Source organism: Trematomus bernacchii, unplaced genomic scaffold (assembly GCF_902827165.1).
Source record: "Trematomus bernacchii unplaced genomic scaffold, fTreBer1.1, whole genome shotgun sequence".
In the NCBI taxonomy this organism is placed as follows: Eukaryota; Metazoa; Chordata; class Actinopteri; order Perciformes; family Nototheniidae; genus Trematomus; species Trematomus bernacchii.
In genome coordinates, this window is record NW_022987698.1 from 13,376,263 (window position 1) to 13,397,817 (window position 21,555).

Consider the following 21,555-nt stretch of genomic DNA (forward strand, 5'->3'; position numbering starts at 1 on the left):
ACATTACTATGTTTTAATATACAACTTGTGCTGTAGCTGTTTTACGAGATAGCGAGTTGTTTTTCCACTGCGTCTCAAGGACGCAGGTGTTTCAGCGGCTCCATGTAACACAGATACAACACCAGCACTCTTCATTCAGACTTTGCAAACCCTTGCCGTGAACATGTGACTCGGTAATGTTTGAATCCTTTCCTGTGTAGAAAACCTTATTAAAGGGGCCCTATTATGCTCATTTCAGGTTCATATTTGTATGTTGTGCCTCTACTGTGACATGTCTCCATGCTTTAATGTTCAAAAAGCTCTTTATTCTTCTCATACTGCCTGTGCTGCAGCACCTCTTTTCACCCTCTGTCTGAAACCAGAGCCCAGTCTGCTCTGATTGGTTAACTGGCCAGATCTGTGGTGATTGGTCAACCACTTAGAGATGAAACAATATCTTGAATCTTTATTTCTATAACATATTTCCACTACACACACACAAATATGTGGGCATTAGGCTATTCCAAAGAAATGTTCGAAGAATGGAATTGATTTTGTAAAGTTAAAATAATGGGTGTAATTATTGGGTGTCAGAACTCAACTAGAATAGTTTATTTTCTAAACACTACATCAATCCTTCATCATTTGAGAGAACACATATTTGACCTGGTGTTGGTGTATTCTTCAATGCAAGTGAAAACCCCCAAAGAAAGCTTCAACAACATGAGAAGTGAGTTTGGCTTGGTGCATGTCCTCTGCAGTGAAACCCTGTCGCTGCATTTTTCATGGCCTGTTCTGTCTTGATCTTACAAAGTGAGCCAGCTGCAGAGCTCCAGCAGGACTAATGCTAAATCCCCTCTATGAGGCTGTTGCGTGTCCACAGATTTAATGCTTTTATATCCGGAGAATGAGTGTGCATAGATCACTTGAGGGAATTGGTTGACATTTAAAATTGTATTCTATTATTTAGTTTTGTGAGTCGGCCGCTTTAAAAATAGGGTGTAAGCGTTATTGAACTAAAGAAAACAGGCTTTATGCTCATTTGGTTTTTCAAACAATGTTTACAAGCCACTTAGTGAAGTGTGAGAGTCACACAGGCACGGCTGAGAGTCTGCTGAAGGGAGATAACACAACAACGTTTAAAATGCCTTTCAAAATGTGAATTGTGTGCCCAAACTTATTATATTTTGTTATAATAAAGGGATTCATGTTGTGAGTATGAAACATTCACACTGTGGGTTTAGTTAAATGTGTTACATACATCAATAATTAATAATGGTTGTATTGTTCATCATTGTATCTATATTATAAATACTTTTTTTCTGCTTCCATTTCAATTTGAGATTACCGCATAGTAAGAGTCTGCATGAGGAAGATATCAACAGCTCTGTAAAGTACGCGGTGGCACTTGAATGGGACCCCTGCAGCTCCTGTGCCTCCTGTGAAGTGAAAAAGCCTTTTTCTTTCCGAGATCATGATGGGAGTCGGTGTCAGTGACACACACGCAATATAAAGAAGAAACGCATCTTCACAGGTCTGGAATCTGCAACACCGCCAGGTATGAGCAGTAGTTGCAAGTTATTCTCAACTTCCAATGCAGATGGGTGGAGTTTATCGCAAAAGATCAGTGATTGCAACCCAGGTCTTACGTGGAAAAAATGTTGATTGTCTCACGTAATAATTAAAAAATCGAATTTGTACCTTGTGAAAAAAAAACAATGGGGCCCTATTATGCTTTTTGGGGATCTCCCTTGCCTAGTGTTAAAGGTTGCAGTGTTTGTAAACCGTCTACAAAGGCTACAATTCCAAGGTTTCACTCCACTTATCGAACAGAAAACAGTGTGTTTTGGTCAACGGCACCAAATCCCCCTACCTTGTGAACCCTGTGGGGGTTCCACAAGGTTCCATTCTTGGACCATTACTGTTTTCACTGTACATTAATGACTTGCCTAATGTATGTCCTGATTTGAATGTACAAATGTATGCCGATGATGCAGTCATCTTTGTACACGGGAAAAATACTGAAATAATCACATCCTGCCTCTCAAATACTTTGGACAAGGTTCAACACTGGCTGAACAACATTTGCTTACAGTTAAATGTAAACAAAACAGTATGCATGATGTTCAGTCAATGACCAGTCAAAATTGAAGGATCCAATGTGTTTTTAAACGGAGCAGAATTAGAACTAGTCTCCCACTTCAAGTATCTTGGAGTCATACTGGACTCAAACTTAACTTTTAAGAAACATATTAAGAAAGTATCAAATACTATTAAATTCAACTCGCAAAATGTTAAACAAATCAGACCTTTCTTAACTGTCAGTGCTGCAAAGTCATACCTCCACTGTATGATTCTATCCCACATTGAATACTGTTTTGCAAACTGGTCGTTTGCTTGTGCCACAAACCTGAAACCCATAGAACAGCTGTACAAGAGAGCTATCAAGGTGTTTGACAGAAAGCCTAATTCATACCACCACTGTGCCATCCTTGAAAAACACAATTTCTTGAGTTTTGACAATTTTAAGTCTTTTAAAAGTATGTGTTTTATTTATAAATGTTTACATGGACTGGCCCCCCCTCCCTCCCTTAGGGGAATTCATCCACAGAAAACCCACTGGACGCTGCACTAGGTCAGAAACCAGAGGAGACTGTGAAGTCCACCGCAGACGGACCACTTTTGGTCAAAATGTCCTCTCCATTAAAGGCAGCTCTTTGTGGAATAGCCTCCCTACTGAGATACGGGATTGTCCCACTCTCGATAGCTTCAAAGGTCAACTCAAAGAATGGTTGAGAAACAAACAGACGTGCAATCACCGCTAAATGCACTTTAATACACGGGTAACTCCTCCTGCACTTTATGTAGCACTTTTATCCTTTCTTGCACTTTATATGTCGTTGCTGCTATATTGTACTGCCTTGTGGTAAATACTTGTGTATGCTGCTCTTGCTCTTTTGCACTTTTTGCATATCATGTATTTTGTTTTTACCATGTTTGTAAAATGTAATTTTCTTAAATGTTTTATGTGAGGGACTGCGGATGGAAACTAGCTCAAAGCTAAATCTGGCACTGTTACGCTTGATACATTTTAATGTTTTAAGTGTTCATTACTGTGCATTGTCCCTGCCAAATAAACGATTAAATAAAAATAAAACACACTGCCCCCTGCCTGAAACGCCTCGATTTGACTCACTCATTTACTTTTGTAACAAAGTGACATCACAATGTAACACTCACACTTCCATTGGCTAGCGCTCCAACATATTGCAGGTGATAGGTTAAGGGGCGGGAACTCTTTAAGCGGTTAAGCTCATTTAAGCTATCACAACAGAGCTGGCCAGCTAACCAATCAGAGCAGACTGGGCTCTGGTTTCAGACAGAGGGTGAAAAGAGGTGCTGCAGCACAGGCAGTATGAGAAAAATAAAGAGCTTTTTGAGCATTAAAGCATGGAGACATGTCACAGGAGAGACACAACATACAAATATGAACCTGAAAATGAGCGTAAGACCTCTTTAGATTAAAATAGTTAGGAGAATAAACACACCAACAGGTTTACAAATTAGTGTATGGCGACTTTTTGCACAGGACACACCAACCTGAAAGAATTGAGAGTACATAAAATCCACCGAGATGTAGAAATAGTAAGCTTAAAGTGATGGATATATAAATGGAACATGCAGCAACTTGTCCTGTCCTACCCCCCCCCTACTATAAAGGTATATTAGACATAAAAGGCTGGGAACCACTACAATAGATATGAAAGAAGGATCCAGAAGAATGTGTCCTGTGGACATAAAAGCATTTAAACTGACATTATTTGAATGTCTCAGTACACTAAGCTCTTTATAAACACATTAAGTAATTCACTTGCGAAGAACCTTTGTAAGGAAACTGTCACTACAAATGACCCGGGAGACACAAGATTAACATGCTGTATTTAAAGTGTGGATACACAAAGCACCGTATTGTATCTTTCAGGTCACATGACCAGTCAAATTGATGTTATTGTTACTGAAAAACCACAAAAGCTTCAGCTACAGTGTTGAATTCAAAGCTCGAGAAAAAAAAACTTCTTTTGAAATCACTGTTTACTGTAACTAAAGTAATTAGTGTTATGCAAACAGTTGCAGTCAATGCTGCACTGTTTTCTCAGGGCCTGTGGTATCAGAGTGTTACGCCTTTCATTTGAAAGTTATAGAGCGAAAAGGCATGCGGTAAATGGCTTGTCCCACTGCAGCTGCAGAGACACGTTTATGGAAATGTTGTATCACATGCATTTAAAAGGACGTTTTTATGCAGAGTGTCAGCGTGGATGTGAACTGATTACTGACAGTTATGTGCAGCACCTGAGAGACATGCGAGTGACACATCCTTTGTGATCGTTTTGCATCTCTTCAGGGGTCCTTCGTCTCATAATGTGTCCATAAGTGCTGAAAGAAAACATTCCTGTCCCTTTGTTTAGTGAGGAGAAACATACTGAAACACAACCAGGGCAAAGCGTACATCTGTTATACATAGATGTCGCCAGGATGGTGTGTGTGTGTGTGTGTGTGTGTGTGTGTGTGTGTGTGTGTGTGTGTGTGTGTGTGTGTGCACATTTGGCAGTCAGAGTGATGAGCAAGAGGAAGAGCAGGAGGACCCCCCGCCAGGCCTCCTCATGCATCATCAACCCACAGCTCCTCAGCAGGAATCAACCAGCACATACCAGGGTGCCGGGCTTTTATACAGCCGGGGGCAGGTTGGGTTTTGTTTTTTTTCAAATATGGGACAACTTTCAGCTCTCCCTGTTCCTCTACTACCTCCCCCGACACACGCAGAGAAATGAACACAAACATCAAGTAAAATACAGGTTTTCACCGTTTAATTAAAACAGATTGTCAGGAGAGAACACAGAAGTGTGCTTGGTGAGCTCAACAGAAATGATGCAAATTCATTTATATATATTTATGTATATATATATATATATATACACACAATCACTTGTATATCACATATACAGTATGTACATATGACTAATACAGTATTGCAATGTGAGTCCACATGTCAAGCAGCTGTTACTTGAAGAAATCAAATCTGATACTGCCTTCATTTCTGGTATTAAAGAGACTATACAGTGAGCCGCATCACAATTACACATTTTTTGCAACAAGGTGCTGTGGAATTATTGCCTTAAAACAATTCCATTTTGATTTCAGGGATGGATTACAGCAAACTTGTTAACTACAGTAAACCCATGGTCAAATCTGTGACAACATGTGAGGCTTTAATCAGAGACGGTTACAGTAACCCTGAAATGTGTAGTGTTCATTTTCACACCAAGCACCTTGCTAAAGATTTGAGAAATCATAAAAAAATAAAATATGTCACAGTAGAATACTGACACCTTGTGGAGGAACACGATTCAATGTCTATGTGACAAAGTGTTGCTTCTTTCAAGTCATTTAATCTCAATTAATTCACTGGCAGTAATACAAATAATAAAAAACCCAGCATATTCTTCCAAGTCTATGACGACGTGTAGGAGATATTTCTGCTATATTTGACCTCCAACAGGGATTAAAAGCAATGCGAGTAAATTATTATTTTAACACACCAGCCTCAAGGCACATTAAATACACTTTATGTGAAAAGTGTTACCGCTGAGAGCTGTGATTACTCCTGCGGCTCCCTCCTCGAACACACAGCGCCCGAAGAATCCCAGTCTGCACACAGTGAAGTGTGTTGGCAGCATGTCAATGGCAGATGCTAAATTAAACGCATGTTGTCAATGATTCTTTCCACGAGCTGGAGATCTTTATCTGTCATAACAGTCTGTTACGGAACACGGTCCGAGATGATTTCACATGAAAACACACTCCAGATGCTGAACTGGATCGATAGGCAGCAGTGATGGGAGCAAACTAAGTGAATCACAGGATATTGGACAGTGCAACAATGCAAGCATGTTGACACCAGCACTTTAATCAACAACAATGAAATGTAAAACGTCCCAGTTAATGATCACCTTTAAAACTCGCCTCTATTTTACAATTAGTCTTCCAATCAGTCATTCACTTAGTGGCAGTTTACGACCATCACCTTTACATTCGGAGCTGGTTGCTCGACCTCTGCTCTCATTAGGGGGTGAGCGCCGCAGAGAGGTGGTCTGTTATCGGTACCTCGTACTTGAACACAACGCTGAACAGCTTCCCTCCCAGGCGGTCGGCGAGCCACGAGTTCTTGATGACGGCCATCTTGAGGCTCTCGCAGCTGAGCATGGCGTAGTAGTTGGTGTGAATGGCTCGGCCCATTCCTTCGATGATGACCAGGTCGATGTTCCGCTCCCGCACCACCATCGCCAGCACTTTGTCCAGACGGCTAGGGGAGAAAAAATACATTTTAACTTCAATCAATTACCATTTTAAAGTCCATCTAACAAACTCTTAACCAGGTGTTAAAGAGGTCCTATTTTTAGGGTTTTCCCTTTCCTGTAGTCAGTGTTGTATAGGTTTTTCTGCATGTAAATCTAAAATCCCAAAGTTCCCTCCAGAGGGAGTTTCTCTCCCACACACTCCCCCACTGCCTGAAACGCCTCCATTGGACTCCTTTGTTTACTTCTGTAACATAGTGACATCACTGTTTTATTTGTATTTAACAGGGACAGTGCACATTAATTAACATTGCTGTAAATGTGCCAGAGTTAGCCAAGAGGCTGTTTTTCATCAGATATTATAAGTCAACCTAAAACACATTTCATTTAAACAAGTTAATACAATCAAATTAAAACATGCAACATACATTACTGGAATACTTAAATTAAATAAATAAAAAGACAGAACAAATAAACAAAACAAAAGAACATGTTAAAACAGGCAGTGGGTTGTAAGGAGGATTGTGTCAGTGTTTCAGAGCTGATTCCTCACTAACAGGTTTTGAGTTGGGATTTAAATCAACTGAACGTAGTCTGGTCTCTGATTGGAGATGGGATTGAGTTCCATTGCTGAGCAGCTTTAACAGAAAATGAAGACTGACTGAAAGAGCTTTTTCTGAGTGGAATAATGCAATCTCCTCTCGCTGCACCTCTTAGGGTTTGGGCAGTGATTCAGATTCAGATTCAACTTTATTGTCATTACATAGTACTAGTGACGAAATGTAAGTTAGGCATCTGACCAGAAGTGCAAAATAGCAGTGCAGGAGTCTACATAATAAGAATAATTATAAATAGAATACTATCGCAGTGATGCGAATAAACAGATTTGTTGTCCAGTATTTTGAGTGTTTGTTTGTACAATGACTCCAGTGGTTTTAATGTTGTTGTACTGGCATGTGACCAGGTCGTTAAACAGTAGGTGATGTGTGTGAGAACCATAGAGTGTGTGTGTACATCAGAGATGCCTCAATTGACATGTCATCTCTGGTGAACCTCAAATTTGACAGACTGAATTTGACCCTATTACATACTTTTTTAACCTGAGCCTTGAAATTGAGTGTTGAATCAATCATGACTCTGAGGTACTTGTATTGTGACACCACCTGTAGCCTCTCCCCTGATACAAAAACATCTGGCTCAACACAAGAGGACTTTGTTTAGCTGAAGAAGATGCATACTGTTTTACAAAGATTTAGTTGCAAACAGCATTGTTCCAACCAAGTTGTTACATGAACCATGGTGTTTGTCAGTTCATTAGCCACTTGTGTCATATTGCTTCCATGTACATATATAACAGTGTCATCTGCATACATGTGGATGTTTGTGTCAGGACATACAGATGGTAAATCATTGATATATAGCGGAAATCTTGAAAAAGTGTGAGTAACACTTCTATTGGCTAGCGCTGGAACACATTGTACGTGAATTGTACATCTCAAAGCTGTTAACCAATCACAAGAGAGCCGGCCAGCTAACCAATCAGAGCTGGGCTCTGGTTTCAGACAGAGGGTGAAAAGAGGTGCTGCAGCAAAGGCTGTATGAGAAAAAAAAAAGCTTAAACTTGACCACCCCACCAGAGTATGATAATTGCTTCCAGCAAAAACAGGAAGTGTAATTCTAGGTAATTTCCAGGCGAAATTATACTCCTTCTAAAAATGTCAAATGTAAATAAAATGCTAAAAACCGACCTCAGATCCAGGCAGGGGGAGCTGGAGCCGCTCTGCACCAAGATCAACCTGTCCTCCTCCAGACTGGACCTACACAGCAAACACAGCACAGGTCACCAAAGATTTTTAAAAAGCTTTTTGGGTGTTAAATTACGAGAGCAGAGAGAAAATGATATGTTTGTCAGTTTAAGATATTGTGCCTTCTGTGATAACAGATAAGCTGTGGTCTATATTTTTGTATATTGTAAACTTTTAAAAAGGTTAACACTCACTGAATGACTGGATCCATGGCAGCGATGCTTTCGGTCAATATCTGCAGTTCACCGTTCGTTACGTCATTTAACGCCGGACTAGAGTTGCTGGCCAAAACAACCTGAGGGCAGACGGAGAGAAGAGCTGGATTAGCATTTTTATCAAATATGTCATTTTGAAGTGATGTTGCTATAGTTCCTTACCTCTGTTCCTCGAGAGAGAAGCTCTCTGACAAAAGGCATCACACCTAGAATGATGTCTACGCCACTATTATCTACGAAAAACAAGGCACACTTATGAGGAGGACCCTGCAAGAGAAAACCAGGATGGATTGTATTCAAGGACAAATCATCAAGAGCACACAACACAGAAACATATAGGACAAAGCACTGAAAGCTGTTATCAGTGTTTTAGTTTCTGTGGGTCACACAGTAGAGTGCTTTGATAAAAACCTCTAAACTCCCACCAGTAATGTAAGAATAATTCATTTGGCTTTAAAATGAGAAAAAGACTATCACCTTAAGTCTCTCAAACCACTGGTCGTAGGAATCAACAAGCCATGGCCGCTCTGAGGGAGAAAAAAATAATGATTAGTTTGATGGAATACCTCAAAGTCCCACAATTTTGAACAACATAAATAAAGAAGGGAAAGAGAAGAGAAATACTTGGAAACCTTCCAACTGTCGTTTAGCCTGCTCAAACCCAAACTCTGGATCAGATTCGAGGACGCTGCATGACATCGAAACAAAATATGCAAAAGTAAGACAGGAATTTGGATCACAGCATAAAGAACAGCAAACTTTTTAAACATTGAAATTGAACTAAGCAGGCCAGAGGTGATATTGTGTCAGTGTAAGGCAAGATGACTGTGGATATCTGGCTCAGAGCCTCAAAGGGCAACATCAACATAAAACCATGTTTGAGAATCCTCGGGAAGCAGCCGGTTGCTTTCTGTGTTGAGATGGATCGTAAGCAGCTCAGAGGTATTTGAAAGGATTTTACTTTCAAATTCATGCTGCAGACTGTTTCAGTCTGAAACCACAGCAGTGACAAACTGCTTTGCCCAGGGGACACTTGTGCAAAACGACAGGAGGCCAGGGGCCAGCTAATAAACAAACATTGATAACATTTATCACTAAAGATTCATGTACAGGCTCATAACAAACATTTTTCTTTACGGCCTTTGTTTCTAATTTAACTGACTTACTTACGTAACTTATTTTCATAGCTACATATGCATTTTAGTTATACTTGCTTTGGCTACATTTGTAAAATTGTATAGCTCAATTATCAGAGCTGAAATCTCTTCCAAGATGAAATCACCATATTGTTGGATGATTTCAGAAAAAGGGTTGAGTATCAATGCTTTGGGTCTTTAGAATATGAAACCTTCACAGAGGGGCTACTCCCACTTTCAGGATAGAAGATCCATAAGCTCCACTCACTCTGACACGGCCTTGGCTCCCCAGTCGAACACGTTCCCGGCCAGGACGCCCCTCACCAGAGCGAACTGCCTCTGCTCCCAGCTCAGCCCATCGAGAGCCTTCACCGCCTTCTGGTAGTACTTCAGAGCCATGTCATTCTCCTGCTGTTTGATCTACAGGAGCACAGAGATCAGATGACGCTAGTTTGAACAGAATAAAAGATTGGTAATTTGATGCATTCAGGGACATGAACAAATGTGATCTGAGAAAGTGTTTAAGACTAATGCATTGCTTTCAATTGGCTTAATGTGTGACACCATTGAGGGCTAAAGTGTAGCACAAGAAAAGACACAAACAGAGAAAGGTTGATAGATTTCAGTCAGACCTTGCAGTAGGGATCAGGAAAGTTGAACTCATTTAAACAGTGTTCCCTCGTGTCTAACAGACTTCTGACAGTGAGGGATCCGTAAGCACTAGGTGAAAAGAGAAGCACTCTACGTTAGCCAGAGAGAAAAACAAACACACAACCAGGCTGGGGGGGGGAGGACGCATGGTACATTTAAACAACATTTTCATGTTCTTGCTTAAAAACATGTCAAACTTTCTGTTTATATTGTTGTCCAATTCAATTGAAAACGTACATTAATGTTTCTGATATCTAGGGCTGTAATGGTTTACCAATATCGTGTTATACCACGTTGTGAAAAATGAAAGTTATAATGCCGGGTACATTTGTTTTTCAATGGTATTGATAAAAAAAACGACATATGTTAAAAGTCATAGGATTATTATTTTTCATGCAGAAATGTAATTAAAGGTAGGGTAGGTAATTTTGGAGAAACCGGCTCGAGATCGCTAGAATTTGAAAATACACAACCGGAGAAAATCTGCCACTTCCTTACAGAGCCCCTCCTCCAACACACACGAACGCGCACATGACCAATGAGGGCACGAGATAAGTTTGTGCACAGATGGAAGGCTGACAGGCAGGTAGGCCATCCAGTTATTTTAGCCGGGCCGGCTAAAATGATTGGTCGTGCTTTTTACAGTATTACGGCTTCCACAGATGACATTTTTTTATAGATTTTTTGTCAAAGCACTTAAGATATTCATTGCTATCGGGATGTTAAGAGCATTCCATGGAATATAACAAAAAGTGTATCTCGAGCCGGTTTCTCAAACTTACCTACCCCACCTTTAAGATGCTAAAGTGCTGCTAACGTGCAACATTATTCAATTATATATTTGTTATTTAAATAGGGTTTTTATTTATTTTTTATTATTAGAATGCTGTTTTAATTCCTTTAAGGATCATTGAAACTAAGATGTTAATAATAAAACAAACACTTTAAAAAATATATATTATAATAATTTTTTTTTTTAAATACTGAATACCATGATATTTTCTGAGACAGCAGTTGAAAGTGTCATACTGTCACATCCCTACTGATATCATTGCAGTTCATTCTAAAACTGAAACGGAAGAATGAATATGACTGACTCATACTCATGTACTGCACCCAAATAGGAAACAGATTTCTCTCTTTCATCTACCCAGGCATTTAAAGCAGGTATAAAGACGTGAAACTAATGCAGAAACTGAAGAAAATACTTTGAACGTTTGGTTTACCAACAGCTCTGGGTCTAACAGACAGGGTTTGCATGCAAAGCAGAAGCAGTCCTCACAAAGGCTGGTGGCGGAGCGTCTGCAGCTTGTGTCTGTATTTCTGACGGAACTTCTCCGCTCGCTCCGCTGCCTCCGGCATGTCGGGCTGGCTCGCTACAGCTCTCTTCACCACCTGCTCGGAAGAAAACAAGAGCAATCAGCCATGTTCACGACCTCTCTATTACAAATGTCCATGAACGAGGTGTAAACACAGAATGTATCGTCCATTTCTGGGCTCATTTTGTTTTACTATCGTCATGGATTAAGTGGCTAAACACAGATGAGCAGTGTGACATTCAAATGATTATTGTAAGCGGTCGATTGGAAATGCAACATTTTATGGAGAAACCTACCTCTAAGAGATGCTTTTTTAATTCACCTTTTGTAAATCTATTTTACAATACAGACAAGACACCAATCCTTAGAAGGGGGGGGGGGGGCAGAAATGTAAGTTTCAACACACACCAGAATTGCATTGCAGATGAATAGAGTGATGGACAAAGACACTATGCATTACATGAAAGCACATCATGTAAACAAATCGTGTGCGTTTTAATACTTGAACATCCCTCTGTGCACTTTTCTGTTCTAGGCTACCTCTCAGTAAATCTGCACAGCTCTCCACTTTACATTCTACACACATTCTACACCTTTTTTAAATATATTTTGTCATAATTTACTATTATTAGTTTTATTTTGAATGTTAAAATATATACATTTGTGTGCATTATGTATAGTTTTTATTTTAGTTTTACTTTTGGCCATTTTCTTACAATTATTGTTCTCTTACTTTCTCTATGGTGTATGCACCATGCATACCAAAACCTTGTATGTGTAAACTTACTTGGCAGTAAACCTGTTTCTGATTCGGACTTCAGATTCACAGTTTTAAAACAAATGACTTTTTTTTTCTTCATTGTGTTAATATTTTTCCTTTTATAAATAGATGTTTCTTTTCTTTTTCTTCCTTATTTTGTAATAGCTTAACATTTTCTTCCTTTCAGACAATGATACTTTATTTCCGAAACATGAACCTGCATCCTACCCCGTCCAGGGCCTCCTCGAAGCAGAAGAGCCAGTACTCGCGGGCCGGAGCGTCCTCTATGAGGTCCACCGTGTCGGGGATGTAAGACGAAGCGTCCTGCAGCAGCGGCAGATTCACCAGCTTCCTCTCCAGGCGGTCCATCTCCAACATGTCAAACTGGAAGCAGCAGAGAGACAGAGAAGAAACATGCTGTGTGTCTTTTTCGTAAACTCTAAATGCTTCTTCAAACATCAGAGCCAATTTCAGCTATCACTCTGTTATTTGAGGAGATATTACCTTTTTCTTAGCCACACAGTGGTAGGTTTCATTTGGTGAGTAGTTTTTCACTATCAAGACAACCACTAAGCAGAGAGGAAGATGCAGTAAGGAAAAAAAAGGTGGGAATGTTCTAGCAAGATGTATTCCTAATAGCTAGTGGAAGCCAGCAGATTCATTAATTGTGGGACACAATCAATAGTCCATTAAAGAACAAACTACAACAATAGAAGGTTTCCCAAGTGGTAATTCACCAGAGAAGAGGTGATCATTCATTTGCAGCCCTGGATCACACTTTGCACTACTGAAATCCAGTGAAATAAGCAGGGAAAATAGTTAATTCCAGGGCGTGTAACGTTAAAAGAGGTTAGCAGCTCCTAATGCTCTACGGAGGCACACCATGCACCAGTATTACACCAAGGATTCAAAAAGTGGGTGTAAAAACGCTGTTATGTTCTCATTTTAACCCAAAAGGTATTAGTAACAGACCAAAAAGTGGCAATATCTTATGCAAAACCAAAATATAAGCTGAAAATAACTGCAGTCAACAAAGTGACAATCCAAAGTGTCTACAGAAAGAAAACAAGGCACTGTGAGCAGGAGCCACACGTCATCAAACCAGAACACGAGTGAAGCGGACGAGGTACTTACGGGAAACTGAAGGAGAAGGTTAGGTAGACAGAGGAGTGTATGGAGAGGAAATGAAAAGAAAGATAATCAACAAAGATAAAAGATGAATACATGTTGTTGTATGATGTTTATAGATAGTTAGAATGGAGGAGATGATGATACCATACAAGAGATCATTGAAATAAAGTTCAAATGTGAAAATGATCAGAAAATGGATTGAGAAGTTGGGTGAAATAAGGACCAATGGACCAGAGGCAGAGTGGAAATAGGTTTAAGGAATTCCTCATGGTATATGACCCAGCTTCATAGTGATCGCTCTGGCTCCTCTGCAGACTCACCGTTCCACTGCGTGCACGCTGCATGGGATTCATATCTGGAGAGACACTCATCAGGCCCGAGCTCCCCGCATAATTCTCTCCCCAACTGTACTGGTTTGGATCTGGAGGGGTACAAGATGCATTTATACTTATGGTATGACATCATGTGCATTTTATTATTATTTGTGATTCAGGTTCATATTTTGTCCTCTGATGGGACATGTATACAGCAACCCTGTTGAAACCAAATGTAGGTTTATATATGCATGTGTGTGTTTTTCCTTACTGTCCTCCTCTGCTCCTTTAAGAAAAGCTCCAATGGCTCCGAGATAGCCTTCATGTCTGAGGAACAAGGCCTGAACTTCACCCTACATACAAAAAAAAGGTAGAAGATGACATAACAATCTGAGTTGTAGGGGAAAGCTGATAACACATGTGTAACAATGTGACAAACAGACACTTGATGCTCTGTGTTAGGGGTCTGTTAGTAGGTCTGGTGTTAGGTCAGCAGAGGGAGAGGACTTGCCTTGGTGAAGAAGTTGATGCTGTAGGTGATTGTGTGCATGGTGACTGGGTGTCCTCTGATGAAGAAGCCTCCGAAGTACACTCGCGACAGGTTGTGCATCTTTGCATACAGACAGGCCAGCTGCCCGATGTCGTTGCTTATCATATGGAGTAAGCTCTTGGCCATATCTTCTTTAGAGAACTCTACAATCAGAACAGAGTTATAGAAAAATGTGCAACAGGCAAAATATCCACATCAGTTTAAAGGGGACATTTTATGCTCATTTTCAGGTTCATATTTATATTTTGTGCCTCTCCTGTGACATGTTTACATGCTTTAATGATCAAAAAGAGTTGAATTGTTATCATATTGCTTGTGTTGCAGCACCCTATGTCTGAAACCAGAGCCTAATCTGCTCTGACTGGATATTATCAATATTCAAAACCTGGTCAAAATGTCCACCTGAGGCTGTAAAAACAAATCAACGACTCAGTTACCACAGAGCAGACAGAGATAGCAGCTGTATCAGAACTAGGTGAGAGGTCATCAGCTCACTCCCAACACAGATCTTGCCATAAAACTGAGGGAAATAGTTAGTGCCTTGCCAAGACGACATCACAAACACAGCAGATATATGCATTGGCAACTATGACATCCTTCTTATTTTATATACACTTCAAACATAACTCAATCCTTTGATATCCTGGCCGATGTTGGTTGAAGCCCTACTGTTTAAGACATCACACAATGTCAGAAACCTTTGTGTAGTTCTGGACTCTGACCTACATTTCAAATCCCACATCAACAGAAGTACAATAATCAGCATAAAAAAAGATAGCCAGACTGAAAACACTCATGTCTCAACACGACCTAGCGGAACTGGTTCATGCCTTTGTTGTTAGTAGACTTGTTTACTGCAACAGTGTCTTTTCAGGTCTTTGTAAGAAATCTATCAGACGACTGCCAAAAGATTTCTGACAAAAAGTAAAAGTCATATATCACCCCAGTTCTCAGAGCTCTGCAACAGCCTTCCAATAACTCAACAAATAGACTTGAACATGTTATTATTAACTTATAAAGCTTTAAATGGTTTGGGACCACAGTACATGTCTGACAGGCTGCTCTGTTACGATCCACCCTGAGCGTTCACATCATCGGGCAGGTTGACTCATCGTCCCCAAGCCCAGAACAAAACATGCAGAAGCAGCTTTTAGTATTTATGCTGCGCAGATCTGGAACGTTGCCGTTCTATTTTTACGCTTCTGCAATTCTTGCTTCATCATCCGGATTTACAATGTCCATTTTTAACTACTTACTAACTTTTCTCTTTTATGAATTGTCTTCTTTTTCCATTGAGTTTTATTTATTGTATTATTGTTTGTTGATGCATATGTAAAACACCATGACTTTCTTTGTGCCTGATATATGTGCTATTAAAATAAAATAACCTTAACATTAACCCAGGCATTTACATTCATATATATATATAATGCTTAAACCAATGTGCCAGTGTGTCACCTTTGTCAGCAGTAGCAGACTTTCCAAAACTGCTCGCGATTAGATCTCCAGTCAAGCCCAAAGACCCATAAGATCCTCCGTAGATATCTTTGACGAGCATATCTACGCTCGTGTGCTGCCCTTTGGAGGCCAACTGTAGCAACTCATCGAATCTCTACAGGAGAGAAAGGGGTAAAGTCAACAAGGCTGAAGGGAACCAAATACGGAAATAACAAGTCGATCTTTAGTGGAGTCCCAGAGATTACAATCTGTGAGTTAAATCAAGGTTTTAAGGGTACCTTTGTTTTGGTCAGCAAGGCTCCAAGGCCCCAGAATGTCCCTCCACCTATAGAGCTTCCTCCTATTCGCTCAAATTTGTCCTCTGATTCAACCTGTCGGAGAGGAAGAGAATAGGAGTTGCAGAAATACAGAGTTCAATATAAATGGTAGTCATGTGGAAAGAAATGTACAAAATAAACACAAGATGACAAGGTTAGTAATTTTTACATATAAAACACTACTCGCATTGAGTGTGTGTTGCTTCCTTTTTTAAATGTAAAACCTTGGGGGAGAACCCTCCTTTTCGATGATGCCAATGTAAGTGCAATTCTAGCCAAATTAGTTATTTAAAATGTTTTTAGTTTAAATGTGCTGATATTTATTTATGTTTCTATTTACAGTAAGGCCTTTTATTTAAAAAATAAAATGTTCAAATGATCAAAAAACATACCAGTAGGCTTCATAAATCAACAAAGAAAAGAAGATTGAGATTGAGGCTGCAACTCATATCTATTTTCATTATTGATTCTGACATTTTCTGTGTCAGAAGATATAAGACAAATTATTTAAATGTCTGCATATTTTCAGATTTCAGACTGATTCAACATCAGTCCGAAATCTGAAAATATGCAGATTATTATGATTTAAAACACAGCAACAAACTATCAAATGTAAGAAGTTGAAACCAGAGAATGATCCAATTATTGGATTAAGCACGTGTTTAACGAGAAGGTATACTTGTCTAACCCACTGACAAAACTTTGATCCGTCGTTTGTTACCTTGACTATGGACACCCCCGAGCCGATGTTTACGAGCAGGTAGGGGAAGATGTCAGGTTGGGTGGTCTGAAAGCGGTACTCTGACTCGGTGTGCTTGGCGAACACGAACGCCTCGTGAGGAATGTTCCTCAGCACGAAGTTACAGCCCTTGATGAGGCACGTCATCTCGTCCTCTTTGTCCACTCTGCATCAACACAGCACATCAAGAGTCCATTATATCTGCAGCCATGTGTGATGTGGCTTCATAAGCACATTTGTAGATCTAATTCGATAGATTTTCTCTGAGGTGATTTACTTGAGTAACATTGAACTGGAAAGTGGAAAACATATATATTTTTTACATTAAATGTCATTTAGCTGAGGGTTTCATCAAAGCAACTTAAATGCAATAAATGCAATCAACCATGAAGTCTGGTGGTATCTCCAGTCTTTTTAAGTGCAATATACAAACATCAGATGTTTTTTCTTTGCATATATGTTTATGTTTTGCATATTATTACCTAGATATGCAAACAATGCAAGTCAACTATCATGTGAATGTTCTGTTGACATCACACAATGATGGTTAGCAAACAAACTGGCTGCCCTAGCTTAAGTGTCAGTAAAGAAAATACATTCTCTAGAAAAGTATTCATAAGGTCTTCTGAACAATATAGTGTGACATCTGCTTCACAGGCAGAGGACAGGGTATTGCTTTGTGTGTGAATCAGTTACAGCAAGGGCAGAGTTCATTCCAACGTCAATCACTGAAATGTGCAGGATATTTGCCTCCCTTTCTGTTTTTCTTTGTACACGATATGTCTACAGTCTTACCTGTGGGGGTTCCCCAAGGCTCTATTCTGGGCCCCATCCTTTTTCTACTGTACATACTGCCCCTAGGTTCAATTCTCACAAAACACAACATCCCCTTCCATTGTTACGCCAATGATGTACAGATCTATCTGCCTCTCAATTCTAATGTCAACTCATTACAGCTATTGATGGACTGCTTGACAGAGATCAAATCCTGGCTGAGCCAACATTTCCTCAACCTCAACGAGAGCAAGACCGAGGTCTTCTTTTTTGGACCCCAACCTCCAGCCTCTCCGGTTGATATTCTGGGCTCCCTCAATAAAAACATCCTCCCCTCTGTCATGAACCTTGGAGTGACCTTCAATAGCGCTTTTAAATTTGATAAGCAGGTCAGCACCGTAGTCAAAACCTGCTTTTTTTTAAAATACGACTATTGGCCAAGACCAAGTCGTTTTTATCTTTTAAAGACCTAGAAAGGGTTATTAACGCCTTTGTAACCACGAGGCTGGATTATTGCAACGCTCTATACGTGGGTATGGACCAGGCGTCAATTAGACGCCTGCAGCTAGTGCAGAATGCAGCTGCGCATCTTCTCACTGGCCACAAAAAGCGTCACCACATCACCCCAATTCTGGCCTCATTGTACTGGCTTCCAATTCGGTTCCGAATTGATTTTAAACTCCTTTTATTTGTTTTTAAAGCACTAAATATATAGCAGAACTCCTCCATCGCTACACCCCAGCCAGACCTTTAAGGTCGGCTGCTGGTAGTGCCCAAGACCAGGCTAAAAACCCGAGGTCACCGAGCCTTCGCAGCAGCTGGCCCTAGGCTCTGGAACACTCTGCCCCTCCATGTGAGGTCGGCCCAGACCCTAGGGGTTTCTAAATCAACACTAAAGACTCACTTCTTCTCCCTGGCCTTCTAGTCAGAGCTGAGTACGACTCATGACATTTCCCTGTGTTTGATTTTTATATTTGCTGTTGTAATTTATTGTCTTCTGTTTGCGATCGCAGTAATGTGTTTTTTATTTGCATGTACAGCACTTTGGCTCGACCAAAAATCGTTTTTAAAATGTGCTATATAAATAAAACCTGATTTGATTTGATACAGTTGAGCAACAACAGTTTCTGTTGCATCTGTATACTCACTTGAGTCCAAGTTTCCTCTCAATGAGTTCTTTAAACTTGTGCGCGCCTCCACCTGTGGCTTTGATAACTTTGGTGTCCGTGTTGACCAGGTGGTCTTTGATGAAGTCCAAACATGTTTCAATGTAGGCATTTTCAAACTTGATGAAGTGCAGGCGTGCAGTGACCTCTTCCTGCACGGATATTTCATACAGATTGTCATTGGTGGCCTCCTGTGGACACAGATGATGCAGAAACAAAAGGAGGAAGGGTGAAAACTTGGAGATGTCTTGTTATTGTAATGGCCTCTGCGATCTAGTTTTTTTAGAGAGCATATGTTATCTGTTGGAGGACGTATTTTGGCATGAAAAATGTAAGCCACCATGCAGTTTTGTTAGATGAAGGAAACTAACCTTTGAAGTGTGGTCGAAAGATCGTACTTTGGCCACCTTGTGTTGCACAGTGGAGTAGTAGGCAAGCTTTGTGAGAGACCCACCTGTTCAACAGAAATGCATGAATAAAGTCCGATAAGAAATACATTATACAGTAGAAGGTAGACAAGAGACAACAGCTAGACATAGAGGACAACAACCCTCAGACAAGTTAGCTAGCAGCTAACATTATTTCTGTTGTACTTAAAAAGTTAGTCTGGTGTCTTTTGCACACGTCCGTTTATCAGATAAGACCATCTTTAAGCCTCATGAGACTTCCATCTTCAAAGCTAACATACTTGCTGTCACTAGGTGAAATTATTAAGGAATTTATGTGGCTAACGTTAGCTTATTTACTTTCAGTTAAAGTCATGTGTTGTCATAGAATCAGGCTGCGGCATAGCTGGAAATTAGCCACATTTGCACAAAAGGGGCGGAAGAAATAGAGAAAACTCTTATATTCCCACCTACCTATGTCTATCGCGAATCGCTTTGCGTTCTCCAAATTACGGAATATTTCGTCTGGAGGAAGAGTTATGCTTTTATCCATGGTATGGCTACTTGTGCTGCTGTCAACTCGTACAAATTCCGCCATGGTGGGCAATGATTTGGGTCTACGTGCGCGGCGTGTAAACGTGCGCGTACCCCGTTATCCAATCAACATCCACGTACATTGTGAGGCTTGTGAGTTGTGTAAACATTTCTCGACCACCATGCACACAGTAAACAATTTTAAAATTAGATCAAGGTTTCACTTTTAAGGCTTTTATTGTCATGTGTACATAGCTACAGTGTGAAAATATTAGGTCACAGGCTCCTCCAACAGTGCAACACAATAACCCAGATAAAATAGTACAAGTAAATAAAAATAAAATAGAATATAAAAGAAACAGAATATAATAGAAACAGTGCAGAATAGTCTATATACAGATGTTTTTATCATGTATTTTCACTCCTTTTATCTAAGGAAAATAGTACTATTAATAGTTCCATGCAAACCTGTTAAAAGGAGTAGAAAACTGCAATAATGTGGGTACTGGAATTAGTGCAGGATATTTAAAAAATAGTTTGTAATATTGGACATTTTACATGATATAACATTAGTTGGTGACCCATATAACTTTTGATGCATGCAAATGATGCAGGAGGAGTCAGCGGCTGATTTGAAAACAATAGTATATAGAGAACACAACACATATATATTTAGGTTTTGCCTTCTGAAACAGGGCTAACTGTACTCAACTACAGTAATACTGTATTTCTATAGTTGAGTGGTTTTGGTTTATTAAGCATTACAATTTCAAACTGTACAGTCACACTTTGTTTTAACCTACAGAACCTAATTTTTAAATTCCACTGGAGTTTCCAAGGTTCACAGAAATAATGAATATGTCAGGCCAAAAGTCAGGGATCAGATGTTTGATATTGGATACAGGGAGATGGAATAAGATGTGTTACTAACCTTAAAGCTATTAAATGGGACTATGTAAAGGTATTAATTGTATTGTGCAGCTAAATTAAATAATGTAGCTATCCATGTGTTCAAGTGCACGTATATCATTTTACCACTAGAGGGTAGTACCCTGCCATAATAGAAAAACACATTTTTCTCTACACTATCAACAGAGGTGGGAGAAGTACTCAGATCTTGTACTTGAGTAAAAGTAGAAGTACCAGAGTGTAGGAACATATGTTACAAGTAAAAGTCCTGCATTCAAAATGTTGTAAGTAAAAGTACAACAGTATTAGCATCAAAATATACTTTAAGTATCAAAAGTAAAAGTACACATTATCCAAATTGGTCCATTTCAGAATAGTATATATTATACGTTCGGAATATAAATATTGATGCATTAAAGTGTTATCAAGCTGGTAAAGGTGCAGCTAGTTTGAATGACTTTGTATACTGCAGGGCAGCTTGTGAATTTACTCCAGGTGGAACTAAAGTCTGATTTAAGACTTGATTATATTTCACATCATTAATCAAAATCTGTAAAGTAATTAAAGATATTAAATAAATGTAGTAAAAAGTAAAAGTACACAATTTGCCTCTGAATTGTAGTAGAATAGAAGTAGAAAGTAGCATAAAATGGAAATACCCAAGTAAAGTCCAAGTAACTCAACATTGTAATTACAGTAAGTGCAGTACCTGAGTCAATCTACTTAGTTACTTCCCACCTCTGACTATCAATCAATACAAACTCATGTAATCCAGTACAGTAAACTGAATCAATATTGTCATCCCTGCATTGTTGTTGCATTAAGATAAGGTTATTCACTGTTCATTTTGTCAGTTTAAAGGATGAAAGGACAGATCAGGATTCAGTTGATGTTTTTTATTCACACAAAAATGAACGAGTAACATCATAGAGGCACTGGTGGTGATGATGCATCACAATGAACACTTGTAATTCAAGACAATGTACTCAAATAGAGTAGAGTTAACAGCCTCAGTCCAGAGGGAATCGTTTAGTACAAGCTAAACAGAGCAGATCAACT

At 39.6% G+C, this 21,555-nt stretch overlaps 1 protein-coding gene across 2 annotated transcripts; it reads right to left on the minus strand.

Annotated features, from left to right (window-relative positions):
• Positions 1 to 4,817: 4,817 nt before the first annotated feature.
• pank4 (pantothenate kinase 4 (inactive)) lies at positions 4,818 to 19,660 on the minus strand. 2 transcript variants are annotated; one of them, XM_034139273.1, is made up of 20 exons: positions 19,528 to 19,660; positions 19,039 to 19,121; positions 18,650 to 18,858; positions 16,710 to 16,893; positions 15,950 to 16,042; positions 15,672 to 15,825; positions 14,175 to 14,356; positions 13,935 to 14,016; positions 13,670 to 13,770; positions 13,353 to 13,358; positions 12,447 to 12,602; positions 11,422 to 11,534; positions 10,121 to 10,208; positions 9,757 to 9,908; positions 8,985 to 9,040; positions 8,830 to 8,879; positions 8,515 to 8,619; positions 8,332 to 8,432; positions 8,081 to 8,149; positions 4,818 to 6,340 (listed from the first exon to the last, which is right to left on the minus strand). In XM_034139273.1, exons 1-20 carry the CDS (start codon positions 19,649 to 19,651, stop codon positions 6,100 to 6,102), a joined length of 2,349 nt encoding a protein of 782 aa, XP_033995164.1. In that variant the 5' UTR covers positions 19,652 to 19,660; the 3' UTR covers positions 4,818 to 6,099. The 2 variants fall into 2 exon arrangements, with proteins under 2 accessions (XP_033995164.1, XP_033995165.1); XM_034139274.1 differs by lacking the exon at positions 13,353 to 13,358 and having other exon boundaries at positions 19,528 to 19,651.
• Between the last annotated feature and the right edge of the window lie 1,895 nt (positions 19,661 to 21,555).